Raw genomic sequence first — 19,024 nt, 5'->3', positions numbered from 1 at the left:
TCTCTCTTATTTTATCATATTTGACTGCAAACAAATTATTATTTAATAGCGATGGTACTATCCGACAAAACATGTAAAGATTAAAAGGTTGAAATGTTTGACCATTTTCCCTAATTGAAACCATGTTTTCGAGATTTGCCATGTTTTGTGAAACAAAAATCTATCGTAAGAAAGTGCATTCATTCAAAGAAAGTATATTTCTTGTCCTATTGTGTAACTTAAAGTAAAAACTTTTTTACACTGATGTCGTACCTAACGTATGTATTTAATGATCTTCAAAGTTATTCACTTAATTTTCTAGGTATCATTAAATGAGTTTCAATAAGTATCATTCAATGCGCAGCAAACAACGTTTCAAATAAATTATGGTAAAATTTTTTTTCAAATTTCATATTTTGATAGACAAATTGCTGGTAGCAAGAATAATCTTTTAATGTACGACAATGTATATTTAATCTAAATAACACTACACAAAAATTGAAAATTCCTCATCCGTGATAAAAAATATTCTATTCATCACTAAAGCAATCAATATTTTTAAAACACTATTTGATCTTTTTTTTAAAGATATTTTACAAAAATTATTGTTTTCAAAATACATCTGGTCAAAAGTATCAAAACACCCTTATGCAACAGTCTTGTAGAAGCATATTTTAACCCTCCAAACGTTAAAGGTAAAATCGTACTGAACTTTTCCTTGCTACGCTCTATTTTTCTCATTCAATAACATAGAAAAACTAGTTTTTTCATACAAAAAAGCCAGCTTCTGAGAGTTTGACATCTGAGTGTTAGTCCTGTCCTTTTGCCTCGTCGGTGTCCTGCATCATCAATGACAGTCTGTACACGTCTTGACATCCTGCACTGTACGATTTGGCTGGTTAAGTAATCTGTGTTCTAATTCACCTTAAGGATATTCAATTAGGGTTCAAGGAAAACCCTTCGAGTTCTGAAAAAACCGTTCCGAAACCTATTTCGACAAGCTGTATGTCCTCCACGATTGCAAATTTCTCCCAATACTTGATCCAGTAGTTTCCTTGCCTTCTGGATTGGATTCAAAATCAAAAGGCTACGGAGATGAATATTAGCAGTCGTAAACCTAAAATTAAGTCAACTGTTCAACAACGGTTATAAAACTTCAAGTCTAGAGTTGTGGTAGCGTAGGAGATAGAGCGCTAAACTCTCAATGAGGTGAACCGAGTTCGATCCTAAGCCATGGCTGGTCAATACAAGTTCCGCAAACCGCTCCCACCGACTCCAGCGCTGACATAAAAATATCCTCAATTGTAGAATGATCATTGGTTAGATTCCCCTTGCCGTTAGGCTAACTGAGGGAGATTTTCGTGGCTTTCCTTTCCATCTAACACAAATGTGGATTAGTTCCATCAAAAAGAACTATTCTTCTAGATTGGGTTCAAAATTACAATGCTACGGAGTTCATAATAGTTTGATCGGTAGGCTCAAAATTGGGTCGGTTGTTCAAGTACGGTTACAAAATAAAACTGCAATTTTCAATGTTTGAATAAAGCAAGAGAAATGGGCTGATATTAAGCCATATAGTTAGGAAAGAATATCCATAGCCATTTCAGAATTCATATCACATGGAACTAAGGGATCCATGTAAATCAAATCATGAAAAATACACTTTCAATAAGTTAAGTGGGATGTCTGAATCCTGTTATATTTTTTAATTTTAAAAAAAACTTCTAGTTTCAATAAAATGTAAAAGTTCTTACGTTTTCTGCTTCCAATGAGGCAAGAGAACTCCGGAGCTGCGAATTTTCAGCGGAAAGTTGCTGGAAGAGAAATTAAAAAAATATATATATAATTACATAAGAATTCATACAAAAAATTCGTGTTCATGAAACACAAACACACATCCCCCTAAAATAATAAAAATTGTACTTCGAGCAAACAAAATTACATTTATTACTTAAAAAATTCTTAAATTTTGTTCTAAATCACGAAAATGTTATGTACCATGGGGAAGCATATCAAAGCGTTCCACAAACAAAATCTGCCTAAAAAGCTAATAAAAAAACAAATTTGCTTTTTTAAAAGAATTTTTCAATATTACTATTTAGAATCAATATTACACCAAACTGAATCCTTTGGACAATAATTTTGATTTTTCTCCGGACATAATCATCGAGTCAGAAAATAGTTAAACACAATCAAAATAAATAACAACTTATTTCTTTGACTCTATGATATTGCCAGTTCAATTTTTTTCAAACATTAGACTTATCTTTAGTTTTGAAGAAAAAAAAAAGCAATAAATAAACATCTAGGGAATTGTTTGAGTTCCTCCTGTGGTCACACCTTAATTCTTCTTTACTGGTTAAAAATTTTCTCGATTAGATACATAGACTAAAAATATAAGTAGACTGTTTCCGCAATAAAGTCACACTCACTTTGAAACCAACACTTGTCTAAATTATTCCCTAAGCTGTTGACGGAAAAAGAGGAATGGTAAGCAATAATTGATGCTTATCCCTATGTTCTGTGATAATAGTAGATAGAAGAAAAAATTCGATGTCACACATAAAATGTTTTTTGAGGTAGAACGTGGAATTTCACATTTTCCTCGTGAAATGATATTAAAGACAAATGTTGTCTACCCTTAGAGACGAAATTAATCCAAAAAAAATTAAAAATAAAAGAAATATTTACAACATCAATTACTCAGCTATCATTCGTGTAGTTTACCACTAGCATTTAACTAGCTAACAAACGCTTAGGAAATTTTGAGTAAAGTTTAACAACTTTCTAATAAATAATTAATAATAAACTTCATAATAAATAATTAATTCATTGCAGAGTATTTTATAAATAACTTTAAAACTCTTTAAAAACTTTTTGCACTAGGATGTATAAAATTCTAGATTTTGAATTACCTCAATAAATAAATCAGCAACAAAACACCTTAAATTACCTTTGATCTGTCGGACGCACGAGGACTCAACTTTAATGGTTCAAGGGGGTGATCTCAAACATGATAATTAGTGTCCGCGATATTTTAAGTTGCAAAACCAAACACAAGAATCTTCTGAATAAATGTAACTTTCTCGGTGAATTATGATTTCTAACTCTTAAACACAGAGGGCAGTCACAATGTAGGAAATAGTGCCCAATATTGCAAGTTTGAACCTCCTGCTAATTTTACATTTAGCAAATTGGCCGAAGTTCGAGAACATTTTAAGCGAATTGAAACATTTTCGCACATCATTGTGAAATTAATTTATTATTATGAGTTTATTCATTTTACGTAATGATAGGGAAAAACTTTCGAATTCCAAGGTATCCAAGTTTTTACATCCTTTTAAAGAATGTAATTCTTTACGTAAAAAAGTAAATAAATAAATAAAATAAAAAAATTTAACCCAAAACGGCAGAAAAGTTCCTTCGAAATCAAATTTTAACAATCTTTCTTTTCTTAAAAAAATTTACATCACAGGTTTATTGAGTAGGTGATCGAGTCGAAAGTAATTCAAGGAGTTTTGTTTCCTCGCGCACCGATTATATAAAGCATTACTTTGCCGCAAATCATCAATGTTTCGAAATTTAAAAATGTTTGCAGATTTATATCTTTCAATGATTTTAATTGTGTTTTTTCAAAGATAAAGAACATGGTTTTCTTACGGAGTTCTCTTCCTCGACCCTGCTGAGATTGGGACTCACAAAGGGTGGAATCCTGAAATAGAAAAATTTGAAGTTTATGAAGTACACTTGGCAAGAAATGATATTTTTATATTTTCTTAATTAAGGACAAGTTCTCGTTATTAAAGTTCAGAAAGCTTTCTCTTTTTTACGCTGGAAGGTTGGAATTGAACAAAAGGTATTCAGAGTTTCTTACCTTTGGTTCCCCTGAATGTTATACCAATAAGACTTCAATTATATGCTGCTTAGATTATTGAGATAAGTTTGGAAAAAAAATACTTTAAAATTTTCTAACACTGTAACAAAGTAAAAAGAAAAGAATATTTGCCTAGCCAGCATGATCACCAGGTCTGAACCCTTTGGACATTTAAATGCCAACTTTTTCAGTGATTATTTTTTATCGAAAGATTTGTTACTGGCTCGCACTTAAATGACTGCTTCAGTTCTACCGATGCGTTATTTATGGATATTGATTATGTCTTAAGTACGGGCTGAGATAGCCTGGTTGGTAAGGAACTAGGCCCATGACCAACAGGTCGTGGGTTCGATCCCAGGTCGGCCGAGGACTCCCCGTGTAGTAAATGATGACCGATGCATGTTAAATCTGTCGAATCACAAAATTCCTCCATGTTCCCATAACAAATCAATACCTCTGGGGGTACTGATCCAGGAGTTTCCTTGTCTTCCGGATCGGCTCAAAATTACAAGGCTATGGAGTTAAACATTAATAGTCGTAAACCCAAAATTAGGTCGGCTGTTCAACGACGGATATAGAATATGCCTTAAGTACCTATTTTGTACTTATTAGACTGACAAAGTGAACACACAAATGAAGGAAATAACCTGTTATTCTTTGATTATCTTTCTTTTTATTTCTTTGCAATTCAGTTTGTATTTTTAACGAAGGATACCTGGTATTACCTATTCTTGTGATTTTCTTTTCATGGTCCACAGTATCATAGCTAATACAGTATCCCAAGAACAGTATCAGTGGATCTAACGGTTGAAAATCCCTCGGATGTCATCTAAATTCGGAACTCTTACATTACATCTCGTATTAATACGCATACATATACTTCTGCCTCCTCTGAAGGGGTTTAACATACATTCGACGTCCAATCTCTGCTTCCTCTTTTAAAAGTTTTCTTTGTTACAGATATATAAGGATTTTATTTCCATGTAAGTTGGTACATTTCTATCACATAAAAGTACATTGAAATGGAATTTTCCCTTTGTCATACTGAACTCAAAAATATTCCTTGCTCTATAAAATCAGAACAATTTGAAATTTAATGAAGTTTTTTTTTTAAATATATTATATAAAACAAGTTTTGAAAACATCTTTTGAAATAAATATTTTTTGTAATTTTAATCAAATGTAATTTTTGCAGCTCTAGTGCGTAACAAGTACTACTATTAGTAATTTAAAATAATAAATAACAGGGTGCGTAGCAATGTTTTGGAAAAGTAACGAAAGTTATAAATTACATAAAAAACAATCCATTGAAAGCAAGGTTGTTCGCAAAACTGTGTGAAGATATGCGAGCTAATTACACGTCACTTCTGTACTATTGTGAAGTGAGCTGGCTATCTAGTGCAAAAGTAATTCAAAGGGTACTTGAACTCAAAGAAGAAATTGCTGTGTTTTTCTAGGAAAATCATAATGAAGACGGCAATATGTTTAGTGGTGATAATTTTATTGTTAATCTTACATATTTGGTTGATATTTTTGAAAAATTGAGTGTTCTTAATAAATCAATGCAAGGACCGCAAATGCATTTGCTTATACAAAAAGACAAAGTGAAAGCATTTATTAAAAAAGTGGAGCTTTGGAAATCAAATTTGCAGAAAATTAAGATTGACATGTTTCCACGTTTAAATTTATGTGCCCGAGATAACATAGAAGCAAACAAAAATCTCTTTGTGGAACACTTGAATGGTTTGTTGCTTCAATTTTCGAATTATTTTGGTGATCTTGATTTTACAAAGTTTGCGTGGATACAGAATCCATTTATCGACAAAGAAGATGATGAATTTGGATTGACAAGTATTGAAAAAGAAAAATTGATTGAATTATCTTGTGATACTACACTAAAACATAAATTTCAGACTGCATCTCTGGTTCAATTCTGGCTGAATCTTCATACAGAATATAACACTTTGTCAAACAAAGCTTTGAAAGTACTGCTGCTGCTCGCAACATCATATTTATGCGAAACGGGATTTTCTGCCTTGGCTGCAATGAAATCCAAATATCGAGCTCGTTTAGTTGTAGAAAAAGAGCTACGAGTAGCTATATCGCCACAAACACCAAGATTTGATAAACTTTGTGCTAATAGACAAGCACATCCATCTCATTAAAAACAATAATAAAATATCGTTTTCCATTAGTTTGTATGAATAAATTTTATAAGAGTAAAAATGTTTGTTTTTATTTTATGAAATCTTCAGGGAGGGGGGCGACAAACGATGAAATATTTTTAAGGGAGGCGTAGTAACATTAAGTTTGGAAACCACTGGATTAAGGTATGTAGGTATTCTATTTATTTCACACTATGGCTGCATAATAATCTATTAGTGACGATCTGGGAAACAACTCTGAAGATGATCTAAAAGCATAACATCACAATTTTTGAGGCCACTTCCTCAATTTAGACATAGATCGGTCACAATTGTTACAAAAGCAATATTACACAGATTGTAGCAAAAAAGCAAACAAATGACAGGGAAAAAAACTTACTGCCGTGAATATATGTGTCGGAGTGACAGTTCCAGTGGATATCTTCGAACGATAACTTGTGGCCTTCTGTTCCTGGGTCTCTACAAAAACGAATATAATGAGATTGCAATCACAGGCTAAAAATACTCGTTTGTTTACTCAATGGCAGCTGTGTAAGAATCACAAATTTTAATGAAGACTAATCCGAAAAATATTTCCCTTTCAAAACTCCCCTAAAGGGGGGACAATGTCCTATTTGATACAGTAGTAGCAGAAATGCTCCGAATTCGGCAAAATAGTTTAAAAACCGAAAGGAACTCAAAGTTGCAGATTTTTCGTTAATTTTGGGAAATTTTTAAAAATCTCAACTGTAACAAAGTGCTATATCATATAAGCCTTTGAAATATATAGAAATAATGAAAATCTGATAAATCAAATTAACTAAACCTAGACTTACTTATACATTAAATGACTACCAGCCGAAAATATTAATCCGCAGTCCGGAGCAAGTTGGGAACTCTGTAATAGTAGCAATAAAAGTCTAATTTATTTTACGTAATACTACAGCTGCATAAAAGAATTTGGCGCGAGAGTCTACAAAACATCCCTGAGAATAATCTTAAGACATATCACAATTTTGTACTGAATACTATAGTAATAATAGCACTGAATAGTATAGTAATAACAGTAGTGAATAATAGTACTTCCGTGGAATAGGAGAGATAGGAATACCTTAGAGTAAGAGTTAATTATTACTTTAACGAAAAAACCTTGAAATATCATATAAATGATTCATACTTATTAAAAATACTTGAACGAAACATTTTAAATTTTAATTTTTTTTCCATAATAATTTGCAACTTTCTCTGTAATATTTTCATAAATTACTGGTGTAAAAATGCAGCATTTATTTCTTTAGCTACATAGAATAGCTAGCTCCTCATTTGTTAAACATTTTAAGAAATAAAGGTTTACATATTTTTTTCTTTTATGTTTCATTATTATATTTTTATACTATTTACATCATTATTTATTACTTATATTATAATATTTATTTTTATATTTTACATTTGAGTATCAATTTTATCTATATTTAATGTTTTTTTTTGTGCTTATATAAAATTGTATAATACATAAAATAGTATAAAACAGAATTTAACCAACAAATTCATAATTAAAAAAAAAATTTATGCTTTCCACATTTGAAATACAAAATAATAATAATCTTACAACTATTCTTCCAACTCTGCTCCGGGTTGGTCTCCCTCCACTCATCCTGACTGCTGCTGCAGGTCTGTTCCTGTTCCTGTAAAGACTGTAAGAAAAACAATAGTATTTATAAAATTAACATAACATATATTAAATAATAATTTTACATAAATTGAAATCAAGTCTTATGATTACAATCATCATTAATCAAATTCAAATGAAACAAATGATTAAATAATTTTTGTGTTCGGAAAAATGTCTTAATTTTGATCATATTTGCAAATAAATAGCCTACGTTGTGAAATTTAGAAAATCTTTACTAATAAAATTTTTATTTTTAACAAAAGAATTTGGATTTCATTTAAAAGAAATCAAATGCAGCATTTTAATATTTATGCAATATACTATTCAATATTATTAACATTTCATATTTTTAGTGTGAAATCCTTAATACATGGACATAAGACAGAAAAAAAAACACTTTTTTTTCGAAAATCTGATTTTTGTACAAAATTCCTTCAAATACTTTAGTTTTATTTACCTAAATTTTTTTAAAAATAAAATAAAAAATATGCTTAAAATTAAAAATTTAATTTTTCAAATTTCAATTTAAAGCATGTTTTTAAACTAAATCATGTTTAATTGAAAACTGTTATTCATTTTTCTTTAATTTTAACCATGTGACTATTTGCCAATAAAAAACCTTAATTTGATGTAAAGAAGTATTCTTAAATATGTAAAATAAAAAGGAAATATACATGTTAAAAATAATTGACACAGAGATAGAAAAATCCTTACGGTGGAAGAGGTCTTGTTCTGGCTGATGAGGCTTCCCTCGGGGATGGCTGTAAGAGAAAGGTTATATCAACAGATGTAAAACAAAACTTTCATTTCTCAGTTTTTTACAAATATTAATAGAGGGCCGGGATAGCCTGGTCGGTAGGGACCTGGGCCCACGTCCAAGAGGTCGGGGGTTCGATCCTCGCCGGCCAAAGACTCCCCGTGTAATAAATGGTTACAGATGCACGTTAAATCTATACGGAGTTGAACATCAGTAGTTGTAAACCCATGAAATTGGGTCGACTGTTCAACGACGGTTATGAAATAAAATGTTAATAGAGATGCCAGACATGAGAATGGAAACTAGCTGTTGGCACTATTCCTATTGGATGATAAATTTTATTCCTATTGATCGCCATCCAACTGATTGATGAATTGCCAACGGACACGTAAATGAAGTAACGTTAGTTTAGACATGTCTAGTTTTCTTTGTAAAATTGAAAACTAATTACATTTTTATAAATTAATTTAATAAAAACTCAACGAGAATAGCTTTGCCATGGGTACCGGATGGAAAACGGAAAAGAGACCAGCCTAACTAACCTAAAGACAAACGACAATAAAGAAAAGAAACATCCTAGAACGGCCAGTTCAAGGGTAAGCGGCTCTTCACGGGCAAGGGCTCTTCACGTCCAACCTGTGATCTCATGCTCCAACTCGCTTAAAGAGAATCAAGTCAAATTAACTCAATTGAAGAGCAAACCTTTTCATTCCATTATGCATGACTAATTATGTCATAACATAAAGGGTTGTGGTACTTATTCTAGCAAATAATCGAAAGTAGGTCTTTATAAACATTCTGTAAAGAATGTAGTGAATCCCGACACCAAAAATTACGTAATTTACTTAACACCACTCTGTGTTTCGCGACACCAGCAGAATATTCGTTTACGATACTTTGTGTAAAGCAGTCACCATTTTTCTTATTTAGTAGCACTAAAATTTCTAATTGCTGTCAGTAAATGCAACATAAACAAGAATCATTAATTTATGATAAATGTATGCAATATTTCTTAAAATAAAATTATTTTGCTAATCGTTGAGAAAATATCAATATAAATTCGAATAAGGCCTAACTAAACCATAGCAGATATAAATTATTATAAAATTATTTAACGAAAATGAAACATGTAGATAAATCTTATGAGAACATAGTTATTTTTATAATGCTTGTAAGTCTTTTTATAACGGTTTATTTCAGTTTCTGTAGAACTTTCCCCATCGTTCAGAGAAAATCAAACTTGCACCTTCTTTTCAAAATTGTCTGAGGATTTCCAAACATACGACAAAATTGGCGAAAATAATTTATGAATGGAGTAAATGCATCTGAATTTGGTGTAAGCTCTATCAATTATAGAATTTTAGATTTAACTACAACTTTTAAAGTCTGCATGAACGTTACATTTTGTTTTAATTCAAAATAACCCACCATGTTTCGAGTTTTTCAACACCAAATCCAAATTGGTATTACATCGTAGTTCTTACAGTGTATAAATTTTTAAAAAAGAAAATATTGATAAATCATTTTCATCATCCTCATCAAATAATCTTTCATTTATAGTGTTCGTGGAAAGAAAAGCATGATAAAAAAGTGTTATGAATAGAATTGAATTCTCTATTGATAATTTTTTTTTCAACTGAGGAACTAAACTGTTACTGTCCAATTCGTAACAAACATTAATAGGTTAAAGTGCATAATAATAAAATTTAAATACGTAGGGGAAAAAAATTATTGAAGTCATTTTATCTATTTCGAATTTTAGAAGTTTGATGAGGGGATAATGACGCAGAGCACTATACCTATTCCAATTGCTATATTGACAAGAAAAGCTCTGATTATTATTATTTTTTTACTACAAAATAAAATAAAACTAAACAAATATGGATATGAAGTAAATAAAAGGGTAAACCATTAAATTATTAATTCTATATACTTAATTTTGATTTAATTGGTTGTATCAGAAATAATACTTCACTTGCCTAGTTAGCAATATCAAATGCATTAATAGTAACAAATTGTACCTACTTTCTACATTATGAGACTCATTATAAATTTGAAAACTGTTTACTCTAAACTGTTTAAATCCTTCGATTTAGCGTTAAAAAAAATACCAAGTTAACAATAACTTACTTGCAATATGAGACCGGTATAAAAAAGTAGGTGCTTTTTATATAAAAACAAAAATCCGAAATAGCTACTGAGCATTTAATTTTATGGATTTAGGATTGGTTTCCTCCGATTCAGCGTAAAAAAAGGAAGTAATACCTCACTTGTTTAGGAAGCAATGCTTAAGTTTGTTCCCATTTCTTCCCTAAGAAGACCACACATTTAATCAGAAAGACAAGTGGTAACTAGAAAACGCTCAGTCGGAATTAAAAACTTTCATCGAACTAATAAAAAATTATGTTTTAATGCTTTTTTGAGATCAGTTCTTTTTTGTTGAAATTTTTTATACAAATAATTTGTTTATACTGTTTTTAATTCAACAACGACAATATTTCATAAAAAAAACTGTTTTGAGTTTTACTTTCGGGAAAATTTCCGTTTTTTTCTGTCCTATCGATTACGTTCGAGAGAACAATTACGTGCAGGTTAGTGCTCACAAATGTTATTGAAAAAGAAATTTTATATTTCCAAAAGTAATGTAAATACCCTTCCCCTCATGTTATAGCATCATTTAAATTATGTTGCCGATTTTTTTTTTGAATCATTCAAGCACGCCATGTGTATTCTCACATCTGAAATCAGTGTAAATAATTAAATGTGTATAGTAGCTCGACGCAAACTTTCATACTTTTAAACCTGTTTTAGTAAGTTTTGTTTAATGAGTACAAATTTACGATTTTTTTACTTCTGGACAATTTTTGAAACAAAAAGGTTTACCTTAACTATAACAGAAATAAATCACTGAACATTTATAAAATCAGACACATATAGGATCGGATGCAGTTTGACATGAGACAGTCAAAGGGTTAAATTTAGGGTTTGCTCAGAAATTTGTTTTTATTCTCTACAATAAAAAGCTTGAATAATTTTTAAAATCTTTGAAATTTCTTTAGGTTAAATGAGCAGAATATAATTATGTAGAGAACCTTTTTTATTTTAATAACCCTGAGCATAACACATTTTTACACCATTTCGACACTCCATTACATTTTAAATATAATTTACATTATTATTTCATTTTGAGTTATTATTACTTATTATGTAATTAATAATAATTTAAATAATAATGTAAATTATAGTAATATTCCATTAAAATTAAACACAAAGACAAAGTACTATAAATATGTATCATTAAAGTAATTATTTGAACAAAAATCAAAAGATCCTGATACAATTCAGTTTGAAATATAGGGTTTAAATCTGTTTTGAAAATAGCTGTTTCATCAAAAAGCTACTAAATTGCAGAAACATAAAATACATTTTAATATTAAATAAATGTATACATTATTCTACGCCGGATGAATTGCTCTTCAAAATCTGCGTGTTTAAGTTTATACTATGAGAAATTAAAAAGTTAATAGCTTTTATAAATTACATATAAGACATATCAACGTCATATGATATACATATAAACGTCAAAGCATATTTCTTAGGAATCAAAAAAAAATCCAATATGCGTTTCCTTGTTGGGAAAAAGTGTTACCAAATTAAAAGTTTTACACCATAATCTCTACTATTATATTTTAGATTAATGTTAAAACTCGAGTCTAAGATATGATTATTAAAGTTTATTCATTTGAAAATATTTCCAGCCTAAATTGTAAAATTTAAGTAGCACAAATATAAATATAAAAAATTTCATTGGATATCAAAAAAACTTCTGGTTCATTGTGGAGAAAAACACAAGAAAATATAAATATTTTTTATCTGTTTAAACAAAAACTTCTCTAAATTTCAAAATTAAAAAATTTAAACTATAGTGTGAGTTTATACGACAAGAAAAAAATAGTATTTACTTTAAAAATAGAATATTTTAACATTATAAACTAATTTCCTGAATATCCATTAATTTAATGAATCGAAGTAAAGTGAGTTAGATATAGGAGAGAAAAAAATATTAGTAAATGATGATATTGCTAATAATTGAGACACATTAAGTGTTAAATATAGTTTTGAAAAGTAAAAATAATATTTTTCAGATAGATAAAACAGTGCATAACTAAAACTTATAAAATTAAGTTAGGCATAGAAAATTTATATGCGCATTTACTTATTATTAAATCTGAATTGCTTAATCATTATTTCTGGAAACTTCTCCGAAATGGCATTTACTGCAGTTATTGTTGTGCAGGTAAACTTATTAAATTGAGCCGTCTCATACATCATCATATCTGGCTAGACAGCCCAAGGTGGGCCAGTGCCTTCCTTTGAATTCGAATCCACTTCTCTCTACTTTTGACACTTGTTCGCCAGTTTTTCTCCTTTAGAGTAAGGAAATCAGTCTCAACTAAAATCAGCCACCTCAGCCTGGATCTACCTCTTTTCCTGTTCGTTAGGGGTTTGTGTAAATTTGAGTCATCATTCCTTCTGAAAATGTGAGCTGCTCAGTTCATTCGATTTATTTTTATGAATTTCACAATATCTGACTCTCTGTAGATTTTATACAGTTCAGTATTATATCGTCTTCTCCAGGAATTATTTATTTTTATCTCACCAAGGATGGCTCTCAAAACTTTTCTCTAAAAAATGGCAATTAAGCCGCCTCATACTCAAAGTTTTAAAATAGATTTTCATACAAATGAGTGAGAAGATACAATTTTCCAAATTCACTTAATCACGTTTATGCTTTCTTAAAATTTCTTAAATAGTGCATGCGTTCTAATGTTATACCATTCTTTGTAAATTCTTAAATACTAAAATTCTTCACAATAAAAGAAAGAACATTGATAGGTAAGATTTTTATATACATTAGGAAATGTGCAGCGAGTAACCAAAAATTTATAACCTTGAATTTTATTTAGTTTTTATTAATTATGCAACTACAAAATAAAAAAATTTTCAAATTTCAAAGTTAAAATTGAAGATTAATAAATTACAGAAAGAATACATTTACAAGAACTAATAAGTATAAGACTTTTGGAAAAGTAAAATCATTGGGATTAACATAATATGAACCCCTTTCATCTCGCTCCCGTGAAAATGACGGGGTGAGTTTTCGTTCGCTATTTCTCGCTATTTCTTGACGGGCTGGAGTGTTCAGTAGTAACGCGCCAATAAGAATTCATTTCTTTTGCCCGAAAAACATTTTATTTCTCATTTTACACACCATATAGCAGCACCAGGACATTTTTAAGGTAATTGTAAATAGGTAGTTTATTTTAAACCACTATATAAACTACACTAATCAAATACGTATATTTGGCAAAAATAAACACTTTTATGATCGCTTTCTTGAAAATTAACCGATCGTTAAGGGGTTAAAAGGAATGAAAGTAAAAAATATAGAAAGTTAAAGTTATGTAGAAAAAAATAATTAGAAATTTAACATATTTAAGGATGTTTTAAATGAAAACGTTTAAATGAAAAATCATTTGAAAGCATAAAATATTCAAAGTTTTGCTATGTAAGAAAAAAAAACCATTATTGAATAGAGATAAAATACCAAATAAAAACAAACTTTTCGGTAAAAGTCAAAGAAAGAAGTGTAGGGAATCTTATCAGTGAAATGAAATAAAAATAAATTAGAAATATTCAATACTAACATTGTATTAAGTCTGAAAACGTAATAAAATTTGCCAGATTCGAAAAAGTCTCAAAGTGTCGAAAAATAAATAATTGAATAAACAAATAATTATTCCCAGTATTTTGAAATGATAAAACTTCAGACAACTGGTAAAAATAATTTCTCATATAAAATCCATAAAATTAGGGAGGGGGGAAGGGTTATCTGTAAAATAATTTATTAAATTATAAAATAACAGAAAGATAGAGAAAATTATATTGGGAATTTAATGTAGAAGAATAATTTTAAGTCAATAAGTAATATTGGGGCAAAAGTAGAAATTATGATAAAAATAAAGTTAGGCAGTAAAATTTAGAATAGAATTTTAAAATTAAAATAAGTGAATATAATTCAAAAATCCTTTGAATACTCTTAATCAAAAGTTTCGAAAAACACATGAAACATTACATATTTTTCTCAAACATAAACATTCTTCTGAAATAAATTAAATAATAAAATGAAATATCCATTTCAGCATCCTCAATACTGAGAAATCTCACCTGGCTAAAATCTTCAAAGCTATCTTCAATGCTGAGAGCTCTGAATCTAGCAATAACTTCATCGCGAGCTCTGCTTTGATCCTCAATACTGGAAGAGACGCATAAAGTAAGTTAACTACACACCACAATAGGTAAATTATAGAATGTGCCATTTGCTCAATTTAGTATAAAACCAAACTCAAATATATTGTATATATATATATTATTTAATAAATATTATAAATATTTTTACTTAATATATAAAAATATTTTTTGTGTGCTGACGTCACTTTTCGAAATTAAATGTGCTGGGTAATGAATTTATAATTTATCATTTATTAATTATAATTAAGAATTAATTAAATTAGTAATAAATATTGCTTATCAGTAAAAATATTCTTGATTAAAATTAATTATTAATAACATTAATAATTGTATTAATTAATAAAACATTTGTTATTCTATTATTAATCACTTAAAAATGAATTATAAATTATTCCATTAAAAATTAAATGTTGAATTAATATTAAAAGTTATGAAATTTATAAAAAATTTATTGAATTAATATTTTAAAGTTTAATGAATTAAAAGTTTATTAAATTATTTTCAAATGAAAAATTATTAAACTATAAATTAAAAAATAGGAATTTTGAATAAAAAAATTGGAATTTTGAATTAAAAATTTGGTATTTTGAATTAAAAATTGGAATTTTTAATTAAAAAATTGGAATTTTGAATTAAAAAATTTAATTATGAATTAAAAATTTAATTATAAATTAAAAATAGATTTAATTTTTAGTTTCTTCATTTTACACGCTTTGAAGTCATTTATGATAATTAAATTTTCTTTACAATTAGTTGAATGAAGTAGTCTAGCGTTTGCAAACCATAATAAGCTATATTTAAAGTCTGTATTCTGTAAAAATTCTTCATTGTCTCAGAGTTTACGGAAACATTTTTGACAGACATACATAATTTAATAAATGCAGATACGAATTGAAATATAATTTTTCAATATTTATTATATACACAGTTATTAGGGTAATTTTTCTTCCCTTTTGGTGCCTTCCTCCCTCATCCGACATTTTGGATATTTTCGTCAAAATGTTTCGGGCATGTAAGGTTAAAAAACGCAAGCCCGATTGGAAATTTTACATGTTTCGGGCATGTTTTACATGTTCAATACAATATATATATTCTCTAGATGTTTTACATGTTTAATATAATATTCGAGCACTGACAGCACTTAATTTTTATTTTGTTTGATATAACATGAATGGTTACATATTTGTTTGAAGAGCTGACTTTAAACATGTATGTTTCCAAATATATCCCATTCTCATGGGTGGCCTAAACTTAGCTATAAAAATTCGATAAGCTAACTGTTCATAAATATCATATTTGACCATAAATAATTTAATTAGAGAAGATTGTAGAGATTGCATGATTCTTATAACTAATAATATTCGGAAATATCTTATAAAAATAAAATTAGCAAAGACAAAATTATTTTGATTTAAATTAACATTTGTAAACAGAAGATTTAAATATAACTGTAGACATTAAAACAATAAAATTATCACCAGCTACAATGAAATATTAAGCGGTAATTGACAAGGATAAAAAATAAATAAAATATATCTACTCAGCGAAAACCTTACAAGTAACCTTCTCTTAGTGGTCAAAAACTACTCAAGCTGGCAAGTCAGATACCAAATCTTGAATGACATAAAGAAACTGACTCTAAAATACTACCAAATTTTTTGACAAGAAAAAACGGTTTAACACAATTACGAAAAATAATTACAAATAATAGTCTTAAGAGTTGAAGAAAAAGCACAAACTATAATTAACGCTTATTCAAATGCTGATAAGTGTTAACATGAAATGATAAAGTTAAATAATTAGGTACGTTAGCTGAAAGAAATCAAATTAACAAATTAACATACTGATAAAAAAAATTTACGTTAGGAACATTTTCAAAGTACTATATTTAATATTAATATGCAAAAATGTTATTATTCATTTACCGAAATTAAATTTGTGTTTGGTAGTGCGAACATTTTTTCAAAATGAATAAAAATAAAATTTACTTACCGGCGAATTCGCCTTCTAACTCTTGGTGGGGGGATTTTAAAGCTAGAGCTTCCCCTCCGACCTGTATTTCCATCATTGTCGCTCATCTTTATAATCAACAAAATTCTAAAAATAACAAAAGGAAGATAGTTAGCAAATAAATCTATTCCTCGAAATAAAATCTCCAAATAATAACAATTATAAAAATACTAATAATTCGTATATTTCGTAACTAATATATTTTATAACTAATATATATTATAACAAATCAGTTTAATAACGATATCTAATATAATTTAATTAATGGAGTGCTCATTTAACTGAAGGTTACCATTTTTTCAAGCTAATCTTGACTGACATATCTCGCATTATTTTTATATAAAACTATGAACTTTTCTATTTCTAAAACATTTTCAGTCAATACGTCAAATATATTAGAATAAAATGTTTTAAAATTTTATTTTATTTTTAAAAGTTTTTTTTTATAAATTTATCATTATAAAAGAAATGTGTGAATGAAATTAAGAGGCCACCTATTATTATCAACTTTTTTTTAATTATAGCAAATTCTAAAAATATATTCTTGTGCCCCCCCCCTTCCAACAAAAAAAAATTTTTTTTTCTTAACGCAATGCCTATGTTTCACAAAGAGTCAAGGAAATTATCCATTATTAAGGCACATCAACAACGCATGAGAAATAGGTTATCTTCAGAATGTTCCGGTTTCTACAAAATGCTTCAGACAGTAAAACCTTTACTTCAAATAAAGTTGGCAAAAAAACCACCTGTATCCGCTTTTTGCCAGCAAAGAACAAAAATGTTATGCTAGTGGAATCATGATACTGCCAGAAATATCAAGAAAGGTATTGGACCAGTAAGGACAATATGATTTAATAAAATATTTGTTCACCATTAAAAAAAAAAAAATCTATTTTGTCAACAGTAACGGAAACTTGTATAAAATCGTTTTCGCAAAGCTTCAAGGAAACGTTAAGTCGCCAAACAAACACCCAGCGCGAGGATAATACCAAACTACGATACCCGGGTCTACTTTGCTAAATTTCTAAAAATTTTGAATACCCGGGACCCGGCTAGCTAATTCCAATACTCGGAATAATTCCCGGTGCCGGGTAACACTCACTTATGCTGGACAACAACCAACCATATTATGTTTCATAAAAACAATATTCGTTTTTGAAACTATTGTATCCATCAGTTTCTAACTAACAGGTTGAGGCATAACAAATTTTGTGCGACTAATAAATCTGATTAAAAAATAAGTAGAAATTAAAGTTTATGATTCATTGAGAAGAAAATAAATGTATCTTCAGCCGAAACTAGTTATGAGTGAAAAACTATAATTTTAAACTGCTTAAATTTTCACTTAAGAAAATTGATCAATATAAAAAGCAATTACAAACTAATTTGAGAAAGCTTAATTGTATTTTCTGAATAAACTTATTTGCGCATATCGGGCTGCACAACTCAAAAAACACGCGTTTTGGACTAAGAACAGGTGTAAATATGAAAATACACATTCTTTCAGCAGCAATACTACCACATTTCATAATTCAAATTGAAGGTAATCTACATTTAAGCAAACTAAAGCATTTCTAATGCATTTTGCTTAGCAATGAAAACTTTAAACCCACTTATCTCAAAACTTTATTTTTTGAGTTGTGCCGCTATTGCAGCTCATGGAGCGATATGTTGGACCAAAAGAAAAGACAAGAAAGACAGGAGCAGAAACAAAGCGTGCGCTTTTAAGTGAATTAAATTCAAATTTTCATAGCTGAATAGAATTTTTTTTAAAAAACTGCAACTGAAGAGTTGATGAGGGCGAACCGAAATACAAAGGGCGATGTGGAATATTTCGAAAAAGAATTTTCAAAAGTTTCTCAAACTCAATGGGTTGTATACAATCAAAAGTCAAAATTGAAAAGTTTTTCAAATCATAATAAAATTTTATTTTTTACAAATGAAATGTTCTATCTACAGATTTTGCAGAAAAAAATACTTTATTTTTATGTTTGAAATGTCCCTTCCATTTGTTTTAATAACAATAACTTGTAATAGCATAAATTAACTTCTCCAATAATTTTCGAACTTCCAAAAGCAAATTCGGAAGTTTTATTTTTCCTTTCATCTGTCAGAAGTCGTTATTGAATTTTAATTTTATTTGACATTTAGCAGATGGTAAACGAGACAGTAAAATCAGCTTTAAATTGCATTTAAATCTATTATTAAATTGCATTATGTAGATAAGAAGAAAAGAAAAAAATGATGCAATTATTGTAATGCTTACCAAATATTTT

The 19,024-nt window shown here is 28.7% G+C and overlaps 2 protein-coding genes across 2 annotated transcripts; one reads left to right on the top strand and one right to left on the bottom strand.

Moving 5' to 3' along the window:
- The first annotated feature begins 5,334 nt into the window (after nucleotides 1-5,334).
- On the top strand, nucleotides 5,335-6,018 carry LOC147806825 (zinc finger BED domain-containing protein 5-like). Its single transcript, XM_087168606.1, has one exon. It carries the CDS (start codon nucleotides 5,335-5,337, stop codon nucleotides 6,016-6,018), a length of 684 nt encoding a protein of 227 aa, XP_087024732.1.
- Nucleotides 6,019-6,393: 375 nt separating this feature from the next.
- Nucleotides 6,394-16,952, bottom strand: LOC147806824 (uncharacterized). Its single transcript, XM_087168605.1, has 5 exons — nucleotides 16,731-16,952; nucleotides 14,655-14,742; nucleotides 8,384-8,430; nucleotides 7,607-7,691; nucleotides 6,394-6,477 (listed from the first exon to the last, which is right to left on the bottom strand). The coding sequence occupies exons 1-5, from the start codon at nucleotides 16,814-16,816 to the stop codon at nucleotides 6,394-6,396; spliced, it is 390 nt and encodes a 129-aa protein (XP_087024731.1). The 5' UTR covers nucleotides 16,817-16,952.
- Between the last annotated feature and the right edge of the window lie 2,072 nt (nucleotides 16,953-19,024).

The sequence above is a fragment of the Parasteatoda tepidariorum genome, chromosome 7, assembly GCF_982258835.1.
Source record: "Parasteatoda tepidariorum strain Cologne lab strain chromosome 7, Ptep-v5.0, whole genome shotgun sequence".
Taxonomy (NCBI): domain Eukaryota; kingdom Metazoa; phylum Arthropoda; class Arachnida; order Araneae; family Theridiidae; genus Parasteatoda; species Parasteatoda tepidariorum.
The sequence above is the reverse complement of the archived record's forward strand: the minus strand, read 5'-3'. Positions and strand labels throughout refer to the sequence as shown.

Bases quoted from the DNA above. Each gene is read 5' to 3' on its own strand.
- LOC147806825 (XM_087168606.1), top strand. From the start codon at position 5,335: ATGTTTAGTGGTGATAATTTTATTGTTAATCTTACATATTTGGTTGAT.
- LOC147806824 (XM_087168605.1), bottom strand. From the start codon at position 16,816: ATGAGCGACAATGATGGAAATACAGGTCGGAGGGGAAGCTCTAGCTTT. The intron at 8,431-14,654 runs GTGAGATTTCTC...TTTCTCTTACAG, and splicing joins GCTTTGAAGATTTTAGCCAG to CCATCCCCGAGGGAAGCCTC. The intron at 6,478-7,606 runs GTAAGATTATTA...TCGTTTTTGTAG, and splicing joins GCAGAGTTGGAAGAATAGTT to AGACCCAGGAACAGAAGGCC.